Raw genomic sequence first — 17,629 nt, forward strand, 5'->3', positions numbered from 1 at the left:
GATGGTATTGAGCGGACTGAGGAGGCTCATTTTACTGGGGATGAGCAACCCCATGCTGATGCTGCTGACGAGGAGGAGGAGGAGGAGGAGGAGCAGGATCAGGGGAATGAGTATCCCCAGGCTGCACAGCGTCCTGCTCCGAGACGTCAGGCTGGTTATGAGGTGGAATTTGTCGGTAAGTATTTATTTTAACTTTTTAAAGTTTTGATCAGTATTTAATTTATATAGAAATTATATTAATTTATTGATATATAATTTATTTCTTAATTAAATTTTGTAGACACTGAGGGGAACAGGTCCTATCGGAGGCTGACAGCCAGAGAGCTGTCTATGATGACGGGCGGACGAGTGGTTGTGCCGCTCAATGAGTTGGGCCAACCGACGAAGAAAGGTGGCCAGTTGTACAACAAGTACGTGCGCCTCCTTGGTCAGCAGTGGACGCTGTTCCCCATCTACGTGCAGGACTGGAAGAAGATCACCTCAGACAAGAAGCAGCAAGGCTGGGAAATAATGAAGGTAATATAAAATTGTTATTTATAATTTTTTTAATTTAAATAAATGATTATATATTTTGTTTTCAAATAATTTAATTGTTTGATTATAATTTTTTATTTATTTAATTTGTTTGTTATTTATAATATTTTTAAAAGTAGTTAAATGAATATATATTTTTAATTTAAATTATTTAAAAGTAGTTAAATGAAAATAATTTGTTATTGATTTCATTAATTTATTACTTATAATAATTTTAAATTTAGTTGAGTAAAAATATTTTTTTATTTAAATTACTTAATTGTTTTAATTATTAAACTTTGATTAATTTATATTTTATTTATAATATTGTTAAATTAGTTAAAAACTAATTATTTGTTTTTAATTATTGAAATTGCTTAATTATTTGTTTATAATTTGTTATTTAGTTAATTTATTATTTTAATCATAGAGTAAATTTATTCTGGGGGAGGAGTTGAGGGCTGACACGATCAAGAGGCTGGGGATGGCATGGAAGAACAGGAGGGCCGACCTGTGGAGGGAGAAGAAAGGTGACGGGACGAGGCCCCTCCAGGAGATACTGGCAGATGTACCTGGTGGAGTCCCGGACCAAGACTGGTCTACTTACGTCTATTTTAGGATGACGGCTGACCAGATGGTATGATAATATTGTATTAATTATAATTTCTTTATTTTTTATCCGACTTGACTCATTTAATTTAATTTTTTTACATTTTGCTTCAGGCTCTTTCTAGGAGAAATGCTAGGAGCGTCAGGCATCAGACGATACGTCATAGGGCTGGATCCAGGAGCTTTGCGATCACTTATGACGAGATTGTGAGTACTTGAAATAAATTTATTAAATATGTAGATGTATTTAATTTGTAACTAATTATTTCTTTGATTTCATTTACAGATAGAAAAGACGCAGCAGGAGCGGGGATACACGCCCACTTATGGCGAGATGTGGCCGATGGTGTATAGACCCCGAGACGGGCGTGCGTCGGATGAGGTTGAGGAGATAGCGGTAAGTAATAAATTAAATATTAATATAATATCACAGTGTAGATATCATTATATTATAATTAACTTCTTTATATTAATTTTGGTAGGCACGGATGACTCAGGTCGATTCCGAGTTGCGTGAGTCTCAGGGGTCTGCCTTGGATCCCACCGCCTCACTTTTAGCGGGTCTTGGCCGGCCGCAGCACCCTGGTCGAGTTAGCGGGCTTGGACTTGGACCTACACCGACTAGGCTGCCCCGCTCAAGTGGCGCTGGCCCTTCATATACTGCTGGGAGCTCTCATGCGAGTGCGAAGCGGCCGGGTTCCTCATCTTCAGAGGAATTGCGAGAGGAGCTCAGACAAGAGTTCGAGGCCAGGATCGTGGAGCGTGATCGTCAGTTCCAGGAGCGTGATCGTCAGCTCCAGACGCAGCTTGACCAGCTCTTGGCAGCTGCTACGGCTCTGCGTCATGTGGTGGTCAGTATAGCTCCAAACATCTCGGTTCCTGACATCCCCGACCTACACATGCCACCAGTCCCGCCCCTACCCCGCCATCCGCCAGTCCAGTCCCAGCAGGTTGAGCGGCCTGCCCACCGTCAGCCGGAGGATTCAGCAGAGGATGATCCCGATGATGCTGCTTCTGCCCCCCACCCATGATTTGCTTTCATTGTATCGGATTTTATTAGAATCTTAATTTTACGGTTTTATATATTATTTAGATATTTATCTAAATTTTATATTTATTTGTTTCCTTTATTGATTTATTTCTATAATTTTATTTATGTCAAGTACTAATTAATATTGAAATATTTATTTATTTATTACAACATCAACATTACAATTTATTAAACACGTTAAACATATTAATTACTCGAAATAATTCTATAATCATTTATTAATTTAATAAATATTTTTAAAACTGTAGAATTTTCTAGCGGTTCTGGGAACCGCTAGAAAATTCTCAATTTTCTAGCGGTTCACCAGAACCGCTAGAAAATGAGAATTTGACCGAATTTTCTAGCGGTTATAAAACCGCTAGAAAATTCAAAACAGATGGAGAGAAAATTCCCGTTAAACCGCTAGAAATTTCTATCGGTTTGTAACCGATATTTAGAATTTCTAGCGGTTAATAACCGCTGGAAATTGAAATTTTCCGTTAAAACCGCTACAAATTTGTAGCGGTTTTGTAACCGCTACAAAAAAATGACCGTTCCTCCACCCTCCTTTATAAGCTGAAGCACTTCAACTGAATTTCATTTTCACTTCTCTTTGAGCTCTGTGGCATATTTTCACGAAATTTGAGCATTATTAGTCATGGATAGGTCGTGGATCAACTTGCACCGGTCGACTCCGCAATACTTGGCTGGTCTAAACTATTTCTTGGATTTTGCTTTCGCCAATGCTGCCGTAAATGGTAAGATTCAGTGTCCCTGTCCTAAATGTAATTTCAAAAAGTGGCATCCCAAAGATATTGTTAGGGAACATTTAATCTTTAAGCCTTTTCCGCGAGAGTACGTATTTTGGCAACTACATGGGGAACGGCTAGATATGGGTGCTGAGTCAGTGCCAGTAGTTTCACGGATGGGAGTTCGAGTGGATGAGGCCGATGCCGTGAATGATGCTGTGCGTGATGCTTTTGGTGTTCACGAAAGCTCGAATCCCAACGAAGATGAAGTAGAGGGACCTCAACCGGAGTTTCTAAGAAACGAAACTGCTCGGGAATTTTTTGACCTCATGACCGAAGCTGACAAGCCTCTTTATTCTGGGTGTACAAAGTATTCGAAGTTGTCATTCTTGGTGAGGCTGTATCACATCAAATGCTTGTGCGGTATGACTGACAAGGCGATGTCTATGTTGCTGGAATTACTGGGAGATGCTTTCCCCCAAGCTGACTTCCCTCCGTCTTTTTACGAAGCAAAAAAGATTATTAACAAGCTTGGCTTGAACTATAAGAAGATAGATGCATGCCCAAACGACTGTATGCTATACTGGGGAGATGATGCCAACAAAGAGATTTGTACGAGATGCAAGACGTCACGCTATAAGTCGGTACGAAAGGGCAAGAAGCAAAAGAAGAAACCGGCCAAAATTCTCAGGTACAAATTATTACAGCGTGTTACTTGTTCCGTCTCTAAAAATATTCGGTATTTTAAATTTTTAATATATTATTTTCTTAGATACTTTCCTTTGAAACCACGGTTGCAAAGAATGTATATGTCATCAAAAATGGCTCAGCACATGAGGTGGCACGCGACTGAGGAAAACCTAGATGGTAGGTTAAGGCACCCACGAGACTCGGAGGCGTGGAAAGCGTTTGATGCGAAATTTCCAGACTTTGCCAATGATCCTAGAAATGTACGTCTTGCATTGGCAACCGATGGTTTTAATCCCTTCGGAAACATGAGCACAAGTTACAGTATCTGGCCGGTGGTGTTAATTCCATACAATCTACCACCTTGGATGTGCATGAAGCAGAGCTCCTTTTTGCTTTCCATGATCATTCCTGGCAAGAAAGCACCAGGAAATGATATTGACGTATACCTGCAACCGTTGATACACGAATTGCTCGACCTATGGACGAATGGTGTTGAGGCATATGACTCACATGACAAGCAACTATTCAATCTCCGTGCAGCCTTGATGTGGACAATAAGTGATTTTCCCGGTTTGGGAACTTTGTCTGGCTGGAATGTGCATACTGGGTTGGCCTGTCCTGAGTGCAATTTTGATTCTGTGCCATGTCGCCTTCCACACAGTCGCAAGTGGTGCTTCATAGGACATCGACGGTTCCTTGATTCCAAGCACAGACTTAGATTGCAACGGATTCGCTTCGATGGGAAACAGGAGAAGAGAGATCCTCCTGTTACTTTGTCTGGTATGGATATTTTGCGGCAGTTAGAAGATGTTCATATCGAGTTTGGTAAGAGTGTGGATCCCGAACGATTGGGACGACGATCTCGTGGGACATCTGATACGCAACCTATGCAATGGCGGAAGAGAAGCATATTTTTCACTCTTCCTTATTGGGAATCTAATTTGCTACGACACAGTTTGGATGTTATGCACATTGAAAAAAATGTGTGCGATAATGTGCTATATACGTTGCTCAATGAAGCTGGAAAGTCCAAAGACCATCTCGCAGCTAGAAAAGATTTACGGGCCTGGGGAATTCGTGAAGAGGCTTGGCCTGATGAAAACGACAAGTTTCAGCCAGCTAAATTCACCTTGACAAAGCAGAACAAGGATATCTTCCTCTCGACGTTGAAGAACATAAAAGTACCAGATGGATATTCTAGCAACATCTCAAGGTGTATCGATCTGCAGGCTCGAAAGGTTACTGGGTTGAAAAGTCATGACTCTCATGTTCTTATGCAACAGTTACTTCCATTGGCCTTGAAAAACACACTTCCTTCTGATGTATCGGTGGTTTTGGTAGAATTATGTTCATTTTTCAAGAAGTTGTGTGCGAAGGTCTTGGTAGCGGAAGAGCTTGATCAGCTGCAAAATAAAATTATTCTTACACTTTGTCACTTGGAGATGATATTTCCTCCATCATTCTTTACTGTTATGGTTCACTTGACTGTCCACCTTGTTCGAGAAGCAAAGGTTGCTGGCCCAGTTCACTATCGATGGATGTACCCTATAGAGAGGTACTAGATTATCTTTTATTCCCGCCTCTTTAAATTTCACATTGTTCTTTCATTTACTCGTAATTATTAATGCAATTTTAACTTACAGGTACTTGGGAAAATTAAAATCATATGTTAGGAATAAGGCATGGCCTGAGGGGTCAATAGCAGAAGGTTATTCCGGAGATGAGGTCCTAACTTTCTGTTCGAGGTACTTTGATGACATGGAGACATCTTTTAACCGCCCGCGTCGCGTAGATGATTCTCCTCCCGGTCCTTCCACGTCAACTTTATTTCCTCCTGTTGGGAAACCAGTTGGAGGATATGAATTCTTCAGACTCACTCCTACAGAGAAACTCCAGGCACACAGACACGTTTTGATAAATTGCAGCCAAGTTGAACCCTTCATGCAGTAAGTATATATATCATATAAGCTCACTAGCTTTTACACTTTATATTTGTTTCTTATTGACTCTTCTAACAAATTACACTTTACTATAGTGAGTTTAGGAGTTATCTCAGGCGTCAGCTACGGGGCCGTGCGCGTTCTGCTGACATTGATAAAAGAGTCCACAAAGAGTTTCCCAGTTGGTTTACACGTCGAATACGTAATGACAACAGCCCATACACAGATGAATTCAGAGCTCTTTCTCTCGGTCCGTTAGACCATGCACGGAGGTTTACCGCGTACAATGTCAACGGCTTCAAGTTCTGTACGGTTGCACGTGATCAGGGATTGCTCACACAAAACTCTGGAGTTTGCGGGACATTCGGAACGAGATGTTATGCTAGCAGTAGTGATGGCGATATGCGCTTTGGAGGCGTCACTTACTATGGAAAGCTAATTGACATTATTGAGTTGACTTACCAGCTTTTCACCGTGACACTGTTCAAATGCTCCTGGGCAAATACGACAACTTCACGGGGACTCGCTACTGACCATTTGGGCATCACCTCAGTCAATTTCTCAAGACTTATTCATACGGGGGCATCTGAAGATGATGAGCCATATATCCTTGCTTCTGAGGCACACCAAATTTACTATGTCGAGGACGAGAAACATAAAGACTGGAATATGGTCGTTCACCTCAAGCCACGGGATCTTTACGATATGGGTGATGGTGACATTATTTACGACAGTGAACCCTTCCAACCCTCGAATTTTGAAGACTTCTTTCCTCAAGGAGATGATAATTTGCCACTTATCAGGTACACGTCTTTTCTTAAATTATTTAAATAATTAACTACTAATTACTAATTTTTTCCAAATACAACATAAATTTAACAAATTTTTTTAAAATATGTCCTTTCAGGCCGGATGATGATGGAGAGTAGCAGCATCCAAAATAAATTATTTAACAAATTTTTCGTCCATAAATACATATGTATAAATTAAAATTCGTAAAATTTTTTTAAAAATAAAAAAATTTTCATTTGTAGCGGTTATTAACCGCTACAAATTTTTCCACGAAATTGTACTTTGTAGCGGTTATTAACCGCTACAAATTACAATTTCGTGAAAATTGTAATTTGTAGCGGTTAATAACCGCTACAAATTACAATATCGTGAAAAAATTTGTAGCGGTTATGAACCGCTACAAAATACATACCTGTAAATTAAAATTCGTTCAGATTTTAAAAATAAAAAATACTAACTTTCTAGCGGTTAATAACCGCTACATATGTAACCGCTACTAATTACTAGCGCTTTTATATACGCTAGAAAATGAATAACAGCTACAAAATGTTATAAAACGCTACAAAAACACCGCTACAAATGTGTCGCTGATCTCTATAAATACCATATCTTCTCTACATTCATTTACTCCATCTCTTTTCCTTCCTCTCCTATTCTTCTTCATAATTCTCTCTTTTTTCTTACTATCTCATATTGTGATTTTTTTCTCTTTACTCTATGGTAAGTGAATTTTATTTTATAATTCATTGTATCTTTTATTTGTTTTTATTTAAAATTTACTAACATATTTATTTCTCCTTTCCTTTCAGATTTTTCTTCTCCACATTTGTCATGCCCTCCTCAACTGATTCAAATACTCATCAACTTAATACTATAGGTTCAATATTCCAAAATATATCATCTTCAATTCAACTATCTTATTAAATATTCAATTAAATTATCTTGTTAGATTAAATTCACTTCTTTTAACACATTCATAATTTAATTACATATTTTTTATTACAAAATTTGAATATATAAAATGTAACATATAACTAATTATACAAATTAACAAAAATTCTTCAAAATAATTTATTTAATGGTTTTTAAAATTATAATATGAAAAACCATAAATTTTTTTTTCTGGCACGGTAAACATTTCTAGCGGTTCAGAACCGCTAGAAATATTTCGTCAAATTTAAATTTCGCGCCAAACTTTCTAGCGGTTAAGAACCGCTAGAAAATTTTCCCGCCATTCTAAAAATTCAATTGGTGTGAAAATTTAATTTCCCAAAGATTTCTAGCGGTTCTATAACCGCTAGTAATTTTCGCGCGCTACTGAAATTATTTAATTCCCGTTTAGCAGGTTTCTAGCGGTTACAAAACCGCTAGAAATTTTTTCCGGGGAAACTTTTCTAGCGGTTATAAAACCGCTAGAAACGTTTCCCCGGAAAAAATTTCTAGCGGTTTTGTAACCGCTAGTAATGTGTCTCCTTCAGATAATTTCTAGCGGTTCGTAACCGCTAGAAATGTTCTATCGTTTTGACCATGATGTGTAGCGGTTGAGATAACCGCTAGAAATTTTTTCTAACACCTGTTTTTCTAGCGGTTTCGTTAACCGCTACAAATGTTATTTGTAGCGGTTAAAACCGCTAGAAATGTAACACCATAACCGCTAGAATTAACATATTTTTTTGTAGTGAAAGCTTTTGGGACATATAAATGTGTGCAATACATAGATGCTTACAGAGAGACGTTAAATTTTGGGAACTCTTGGAAGTATATAGACTCACATACACACGCCAAGGTTTCCAAAACCTAGTTTTTCATTTGTTTCTTTATAGTGATTATTAAATGGCATCTTAAAGAAAGCACGGTCACTGAAATTAATGATTTTTGTTTTTTGGGGTACTGTTTTCAGGTGCTGATACGATCGATACCCCCTCTCCAAATAATACATACAAAAAAGAACTATTTATCATTGAAAAAGAATAACAAAGTATACCTAGTAGTCTCTACTAGATTAACTAAGCTTTCATTCACTGGTTGTCATCTTAAATTTGGAAACTTATGATCGTTCTTTTGTCATAATATGTTTTATCATCCGGCAATATTTCCAAAAAAAAAAAATCGACTCTTTTCTTATATCCTATATTTTCTCATTCACGTACGTAGACATATGATATATTGAAGAACTTAGCGATATAATACATCTGCAAGCTGGAGCCATGGGGCAAATATGGATTTTTCATCTGATTGGTCTGAAACTGATAATCCTTCTAGTTTCTGTGAGGTCCGAAGCACGGGATCCAACCCAAGGATTCCCCCCTGTTCCTTTGCACAACTCAAATTTTAAGGTACAGAAGCCCTATGATGTGGCAGTGAACAAGCGTTACAGCTTTGTGAATGGAGTTCACAGATTATGGGTGTACTCTACAGACAAGCCTCTCAGCCCTGACAGCCACACCTTACCTCGTACTGAGATCCGAGTAACAGTGAGCTCTCCATCATCACAATTTTTTTTTTTAGTTTCCATTTCTTTTTCTGTGTTTTATAATTTCTTTTGTTAATGATTAATTAAAGTCAATTATGAAAAGAATATGCGTACCTGATGATGGACCCCATGATTGATCAGCAGAGTATGAGACAACCCAGTTGATCCCCACCTTAGTTAATTACAGTGGGAGTGTTTGAATAAAACAAAAAACAATTTTAAAAAATACTTTTATATAAATTGAGATTTTCTACGGTAATTACTTTTTAAATTATAATTTGATTTTCACTCAAAGATCTATAAAACAAGATGTGATCAGGAAAAAAATTTGGATTGTGGTTAAAAAACTATTATAATCCTTTCTCTATAAAATTAATTAATTCAATACAATCAATTAATATTATAAAATACTCTCTTTTTTTCTCATATGGTTAGACTTTTGTGGTACAAAACCATTGACTACTAAAAGACAGCTGGTTGATAATATTCAACAGTGACACGTTGATGCACTTTGTTATATATACTTCTTTTGTTCTACTATTTATAAGGTACAAAGAGTGTTTTCTCTTCTGTCCATAATTCTCTGGAAAAACAAAAATTCTTTTTATAATTCATATTATTAATTTTTTTCACCGGAATGTGGAATCATATCATTCATTTATTATTCATGGAAACAGGCCATTAAAGCATACTTCTTATAATTCCTATTATAAATCACTTCTAACTAATTCACATGAACCAAGAAAATGATAGTTAATTCATTAAATTTAAAGTGATTTTCAAAATTACCCTTATCAACTACTCTAAACTTCAACATCATAGTATCAATTTCTACTCTCTCTTATTACCTTATTAAATAAATATGAGCATAGATAGAAAAAATATAGAACACTCCTTAAAACTATCAGATGCCTTATAAAAAGGATAAAAAAAATATCAGGTTAAGATGCATCTAGCACAGTGAAATATTTTCTCATGTACATCTAGCATCCTTAAGTATTTTATGATGCATTCAGTATCCTGAAATATTTTTTTAAATGCATTTTGCATCTAAAGTATTTTTTTTGGTGCATCTAGCACATTGAAGTATTTTTTTAAATACATCCGACACTCAAAAATATTTTTTGGTGCACCCAACACCAAGGCAAAAAAAAAAAAACTTTGAGATGATAGATGCACCTAAAAAATATTTTGAAATACTAGATGCACCAGAAAATACTTCAAGATACTGGAGGCACTAAAGAAAATACTTTGGAGTATTGAATACCCCTTAACCCTTGAATATCTTCTAAAAAGACAAGAGGAATAGAATATATTAAATAGGGGTAAAGTTAAAAAATTATTAAAGTTTGAAACAAATAAAGTTAATGATGTTTAGTACTTTTCTTAATTTTCCTGTTCAACAGTTGAAAGTATCCCATAAATAATTAGATAGAAGACAGAGAAGCATACTGATAATGTGGTGTTATATATTTGTTGTGAATATTAAGTATCAAAATATATCTTTCCAACTATTTAAAAGGGGAAAATAACTCAAAAGCACAATCAATTGCAAACTGTATTAGCAAAATCTCATTATATCACAAAGTAGTAACTCACAAATGAATATTTAATTTGTTTTGAAATTTGAAGGGACATGATTACACATCTGGGGTGTGGCAATTTGAAGGGTATGGATACGTGCCAAGTGGAACAAGTGGGGTATCCATAATGCAAGTGTTTGGAGCAAGGCCTCCTTCTGCCTCAACCCTTCAGCTTAGGGTTTATGATTCTTCTCTCACATATTACAGATCCTCTGTCCTCCTTCACAACAACAGATGGTTCTGACTCAACGTCATTCATGACGCCGACGCCTCCATTGTTAAGGTTTACATCGACGGAGTTCTCAAGTTCGAAGGATCTGGTCGGCCACACGCCTCTCATTACTTCAAGTTTGGAATTTATACACAGAATAATCCTTCCCATTGCATGGAATCTCGTTGGAAGGATATCAAACTTTTCAGAAAGTAGTTCTCTTTTGTCTAATGCCACCCACGGCAAGCTATCTGAGACAGGCCTTACTAGATTCATAAGCTCTCATTATTAGTTATGACCTTAACTATAATTTTTGGGATCTTGTGGTGATCTTTCTTGTCGTAATTTTTATAACAGCTTGTGTGAAAGTAATGTATATTTATATATCGTTGTTATAATTTAATATTTCGGTGAAGTTTTATATAATATATCATTAATTATTTACCGGCGATGAGCCGATGAACTTCTCTTTATCGAAGTATATCCATTAGAATTTGATCTTACATTATCCTCAAAACGAAGATGACACCCATTACAAGACACAAACCATAACATAAACATATTTTTCTCATAATAATATAATTTCCGAAGGTAGTTAGCTTGTCTCAATTCTTAACGTCACTTTAACTACTCTGCTCTTTCAGCCTAGAATATTCTCAATTATGCTGCTGCTTCTGGCCTTCAACACATTATATAAATACAAGCAGATTTAGGCTAGCTATCCCATAATTCTCACCACTTCGTAAATATCTGGCTGCTTTTTTTAAACATGGGAGGATCTGTTTATCAGAGCAGTGCTGTGTTGATTTTGCTTCTTTGTTGTTATTTATTCGTAAGTGTTACAACCTCCCATCTTTTAGACCTAACCCTAGGTTTCACTGAACTCCCTTCTTAACACTTCCAATTTCAAACTTCATACGCCTTATGACTTACCCGTTAGCTCAAGGTACAGCTTCCAAGATGGAGTGCACAGGCTTTGGGTGTACTCCACTGACAAACCTTTCATCAAGAAAAGCCGTGGTTCTCGATCTGAAATCCGAATCCAAGTAAGCCTCCTATACATATAATTCCATTTCTATATACTTCTGCCAGTTCTTAATATAGAAGTTAGTTGAAGGGTTGAATTGATGCTAAATATAAAACATCAGTCTATAATACAAATTAGTTATGTAACTCTTGTATTAAGAATCGAAAAGAGTATCATTTTGTTTGCGAATGTAGTGTTTAATGAAATTTTTTTAGGGTTATGATTATTCTTCAGGAGTGTGGCAATTTGAAGGCCAGGGATACGTACCTAGAGGTACTTCAGGAGTGTGCATTATGCAACTTTTCGGAGCGGATCCTCCACGAGCGACGACTTTGATGATTAGGACTTACAATGGCTCACTTACATATTACAGGAGGCCAGTTCTGGTTCCATATGTATGGGAAAGATGGTTTCAGTTAAATGTGATCCATGATGTGGAAGCTTCCATTGTGAGGGTTTATATAGATAGGCTTCTAGTTTATGAAGCTCCTGGACATGGAGGTCACTCCCATTACTTCAAATTTGGAGTTTATAAACAGAATGATTCTTCTTACTACATGGAGTCTCGTTGGAAAGGAATTAGAGTCCTCCGTAAGCCTCACAATTATTGATGATTTTGGGACATTTAGCTCCATGGATGTCACTTTTTTTTAATTATGAGTGAAATAAATATGAGAAAATATTATTTTTATTGTGGCAATGACTGTTCTGTTCCTTCGGCGACGTTGGATATATATTAATTTTGAAAGTAATGATTGGATTTAACGGATATATAAAAAGATAGGTTTATTGGAGTTAAAAAAAAAAGGAGCCAAAGTAACAAAGATTGATCCAATTCCTCATATCCTAAACGAGTGAGTTCAACTGTTATAGTGGGTGCAAAGATTCCAACGAGAAAAATTTGTAAGTATTTCCGCAATTTTCAAAGTAATAAGGGTTGATAAATGCCCTAATATTGATGTGGCTTTGTATTTCAATTAATTTAAATTTAACCCCAAAAAATATTCCAGAAAAGATTAATCACGGAAAAGATAAAATGTTGAAGGGTCTCGATGTTTGAATGTTGAAACCAACGGGTAAAACTTTTGTTCTTCAATTCCTTCTCCCTACAATAAGATTTTTGCTGATAATGAATCATTTTCAAGTTGAATCAAACAACAAATCAAACTTCTACATTCAAATATTCCAACATCTTTTAAGAAAAAAAAGTGATATAATTTTACATATATATACACAAAAGATTATCCTCATCTTTATTTTTATTATTTATTTCTTATTCATTTCGTTGCGATTATAATATGTGCATTTTTTTTGGTAGAAACATTATTGTTTTCTGTGTATATTGAAGATGAATGCCTTACTCCAAAGACTAAAGTAGTCCTTGTAAATTTTATTAGTCGAATTGTCATTCTCAAATCGAGAGAGAGAGAGAGAGAGAGAGAGTGTGTGTAATGTGGCATATCAAAGTATTTTTCATTTGTTTCAATATTCTGTTTATGAAATGGCTTTTCAAGTGCTGATATGACATCCTCGCTTAAAATAATTAATTCGGACAAGAAAGAATTCTTTAGCCTTTACAATTAAAAAAGTAGCTAGTGCGCAGGCCGTGCTATATAGATTAAGCTCTCATTAGTTATGACCATATATAATTGGGACCTTGTGATGTTTCTTGTCTTAATATGCATACAACTTTTGAAAGTAATAATATTTATTTTATATCATCGTAATTTTTCTAAAACATTATTTCTCATGAAGTTTTAATGTTGGGTTGAGATACATCTAGTACTTTGGAGTATTTTTCCAAATATGTCTGGTATTATAAAGTATTTTGTAATTCATCCCATATCATTTAGGTGTGTTCAGCACCTCAAACTATTTTGTGATACAATCTTACCTTTGAAGCATTAATATTTTCTACAAGCAATTTTGCCCTTAACTTTTTCTTTCGGAAGCAATTTTAACCTTGCCATTAACCCTTCAAAAAGTCTATTAAATGAATGTGCATCAAATACTCTAAAGTATTTTTTTTTCTATTTTATGATATTGAATACACTTAAAAAAATATTGAATACATTATAAAATATTTTAAAGTACTGGATGTATATGAAAAAAATATTTTAAGGTGCTCGATAAACACTACAAATTAAATACTTCTGGTTGCTAGAAGCTGAGAAAACAGTAGATGAAACTTAATCTTTAATGTTTATTCAATCATTATTAACCGGCAATGAATAATTTTGTATGCCGCAGACCCAGCACTGCCCTTGACCATTTCCTTATGAAAGCGTCCTTCTCCGTTTTTGAACGATAACTCCGATAGAAAAATTGTCTCATGGGTTGGTCTCATCTGACTTATTAGCATTCCATTTTCAAATGACCCTCCAACTACGTACTTTCTGGTGACCGGCCCTTAAACATCCTCATGAGTTCGTATATTTTTATTATTATTTTCAATTATTTGTTGGTGCCCAAAAGGCCAAAAAAAAAAAAACACAAGATCTCAAAACACCTACATCCTATAATAGTACATTATTCTCAATTATGATTGTGCTTGTCAGCCTTCTCGACAACAAATGTAAATACACCCAGATTCGGGTTAATCATCTCATTACCTCCATATCTGGACCCTTACTTCAACATGGGATCTGTGCATCAGATTACTTTGTTGAGCTTACAGGTTTGTTTTTGTTCATTCCTTAGTGTGAGAAGCCAATTTCATGAGGACCTAACCCTAGGTTTCACTGAACTCCCACTAAACGCCTCCAATTTCAAACACCACAACCCTTATAACTTACCCGTAAGCTCAAGATACAGCTTCCATGGCGGAGTACACAAATTTTGGGTATACTCTACTGACAAACCTCTTAGCAAAAGTAGCCCTACGAAGCCTCGATCAGAAATTAAAATTCAGGTAAGCCTACTATATAATATAATCACTTTTGCACCACTCTCTTTTCGACTATATCTGATTATGAAGAATCCAAAATGTGATGTTTTGCATGCTATCTGTTTTTTAGGGTTATGATTATTCTTCAGGAGTTTGGCAGTTTGAAGGACATGGATACGCACCTAGTGGTACTTCAGGGGTTTGCATTATGCAACTTTTTGGTGCAGATTCTCCACACGCAACCACTTTGATGATTAGGACTTATAATGATTCGCTTACGTATTACAGAAGGCCAGTTCTGGTTCCATATATATGGGACAGATGGTTCCAGTTAAATGTGATTCACGATGTGGAAGCTTCCATTGTGAGGGTTTATATAGATAGGCTTCTGGTTTATGAAGCTCCTGGGCGTGGAGGTCACTCCCATTACTTCAAATTTGGAGTCTACACACAAAACGATCCTTCTTACTACATGGAGTCTCGTTGGAAGGGAATTAGAGTTCTTCATAAAATTCACTACTAATGATATAGCCATTGTAGCTGGGTTATTTTTGTGCTTGTTTAATTTGTATGATTGTATCGTCCATGAGGAGACGTCAGATATATTAAATTCTGAGAAGTAATGATTATATTGATTAGAGAGGTGAGCTTTAGGATTTAGTTCGATGTGTATTTTGTTATCAGAGTTCAGGATTTGGATTGAATCGAAGTTGATCCCATATTTGGTTAATACTACCCCTGATCTTTAATAAAAAAGCTAATTGACTAATTTGTATAGATTAAAAAAGTTAATTAAGTTATTTATAATAAATAGGTATTGTTTTCTCTAAAATACCCTTTAATGAAATATTTAACATGTATAATTATTATAAGAATTACTTTGAAAAAAAAAGGATAAATATAAGAGACAAAGTAAATTGAGGTCTTATACTCAGAACCAAATTGAATATTAAATTAGCTCTTATATTAAAGATCGGAGGTAGTATATGACTTGTAATCTTTAAGAGTTTGTGTTTGAATTTTATTATCTATATAAGATGTCTTATTGATGGGTAATTAGTCCTTAGAAGCGCCAAGCAGGGTAGTTAGCTGTGCTAGGTTAAGCTCTTATTAATCATTAGTCAAGCCTCATACTACTTTTGATATTTAATATAAAAACTAGTTGACTAATTTAAATAGATTAAGAAGGTTTGTTGAATTAGTTATTTATAATAAATAAGTTTTTTCTTTCATAGAATATCCTTGCTAATCATGTATATTAGCTAGAACTGTTATTTGATAGAACATTTAACATGTACAATTACTATAATAACTACTTTAAAAAAATAAATAAATATAAGAGATAAAAGTATATTGGAATCTTATATTTAAAACCAAATTGAATGTCAAACTAACTTTTATATTAAGGACAGGAGATAGTATATTTATTTTACCTTTGGTATCTTGTGATATTTTGTGTGAGCGAGGGTGTGTGTATAAAGCTTGTGAAGATAATACTACTCCAGTCTTAAATATAAGATCCATTTTGTAATATAATTTACATTACAAAATGAGTCTTATATTTAGGACCGGAAGAGTATTATTTATTATATAGCCATCACTGTGTATCTGTTGGGTTGTGGGTGTTTGTTTTAATATTTTGGTGAACTTCAATAATCATTACCAACAGAATTTGACCCAGAAGAACTGGAGGCGAACTTCACACATTAAATAAAGTGATTAACTCATTAAATCCAATGTAAAGTGTAAACCAAGTTTTTCCCGAAAGCTAGGAACAAAGTGTCAGAGTAATACTTTAAGAAGAATTTTTTTCCAAGACTGGATTGCACATTGAAGGTCATTATTATTAACATGATAAGTATTTTTCAGAGACGAACTTGAGACATTGGAAGCACAGTTGATAAATTGGGTAGAGAGACTAACACGTTAAGGAATGCTTCCACAAAACTGGACTTTGACAGTGAGACTCATTAACACGTTAAGCACAGAGATTAACGTGTTACGAATTTTTCAATGTATTAAATTAGTCGACGACATAATGATGAATTAACGAGTTAAATAGGAATTTAGAAATGTGAAACAAGTTTTAACAAAGTCGCTTAACGTGTTAAATGCTGTAGTTAAGTGTAAGAATTGACACGTTAATTGGAAGAACAAGAGCGGCGGAAACACAATTAACACGTTAGGCAATGAAATGTTAATGCGTGAAGTAGGATTGTAATGTTAAAAACACTTTTCAATATAAAAATTAGATAACTAATTTATGAATATTAAGAAAGTTAGTTAAGTTAATTATTTCTAATAAATGAGTGTTGTCTTCCTTAATAAAATAATCTTATTAATCATATGCATTAAAATGAAAATTAATCATCATGAGAACTATTTTGAAAACAAAGAATAAATATGAGAGATAAAGTTGATTGAGGTATTATATTTAAGACCAAAATAAATCTCTAACTAATTCTTATGCTTAAGATAGAAGGCAGTATTTACCAAAGTGTATTAACTTCATTAAAATCATTTGTAAAACTAGTTTTCATACACAAATAAAAATCTCCTAATTAAGACTCATTTGCAAGAGACACTATGACTTAAAAGATAAAAACTGTAAAATTTCCAAGACTTTTAATTTCTTGCATACCTGTAATCTTATTCGTAGGTAATTATTCCTTGAACTAGCAGCTGGCTAGCTGTACTAGGATTCCCTTTTTTTTTTTGGCTAGCTGTACTAGGATAAGCTCTCAGCCATTAGTCAAATGACCTTATACTCAATTTACTTTTTGTGATATGTCGTTTGTGTGTGTATATATATAACTGCTTTTGAAGATAATATTATTTATATAGCAATCATTGTCTCTCTGATCTGTTTTTTTCTTTAAAATATTTTGGTGAAGTTTTATTCAATCATTACCAACCACAATGAACTTTAATTCTATCCGATACGCAAGACCACCTTTGACGTTTTCTTTCTGAAAGCATCCATTAGAATATGTTGAAACTGAATATGGAAAAATGACTTGAATTCTTATTGATCAAATGAGGTGTGGACACACACACACGAGTCTGGAAAGCTTTACATAACATAATATAATCACTTTATACGACAATATAATTTATATAACAAA

General features: G+C 34.9%; 1 protein-coding gene and 2 pseudogenes across 1 annotated transcript; all 3 read left to right on the plus strand.

Annotated features, from left to right (window-relative positions):
* Positions 1–8,530: 8,530 nt before the first annotated feature.
* On the plus strand, positions 8,531–10,806 carry LOC114714468 (citrate-binding protein-like; annotated as a pseudogene).
* A 553-nt stretch (positions 10,807–11,359) lies between these two features.
* On the plus strand, positions 11,360–12,228 carry LOC114714480 (citrate-binding protein-like; annotated as a pseudogene).
* Positions 12,229–14,255: 2,027 nt separating this feature from the next.
* LOC114714470 (citrate-binding protein-like) lies at positions 14,256–15,027 on the plus strand. The gene is made up of 2 exons (XM_028899212.1): positions 14,256–14,528; positions 14,635–15,027. Exons 1-2 carry the CDS (start codon positions 14,256–14,258, stop codon positions 15,025–15,027), a joined length of 666 nt encoding a protein of 221 aa, XP_028755045.1.
* The last annotated feature ends 2,602 nt before the right edge of the window (positions 15,028–17,629 follow it).

This window comes from Neltuma alba, unplaced genomic scaffold (assembly GCF_004799145.2).
Source record: "Neltuma alba isolate B1F8T4 unplaced genomic scaffold, ASM479914v2 tig00011507_pilon, whole genome shotgun sequence".
In the NCBI taxonomy this organism is placed as follows: domain Eukaryota; kingdom Viridiplantae; phylum Streptophyta; class Magnoliopsida; order Fabales; family Fabaceae; genus Neltuma; species Neltuma alba.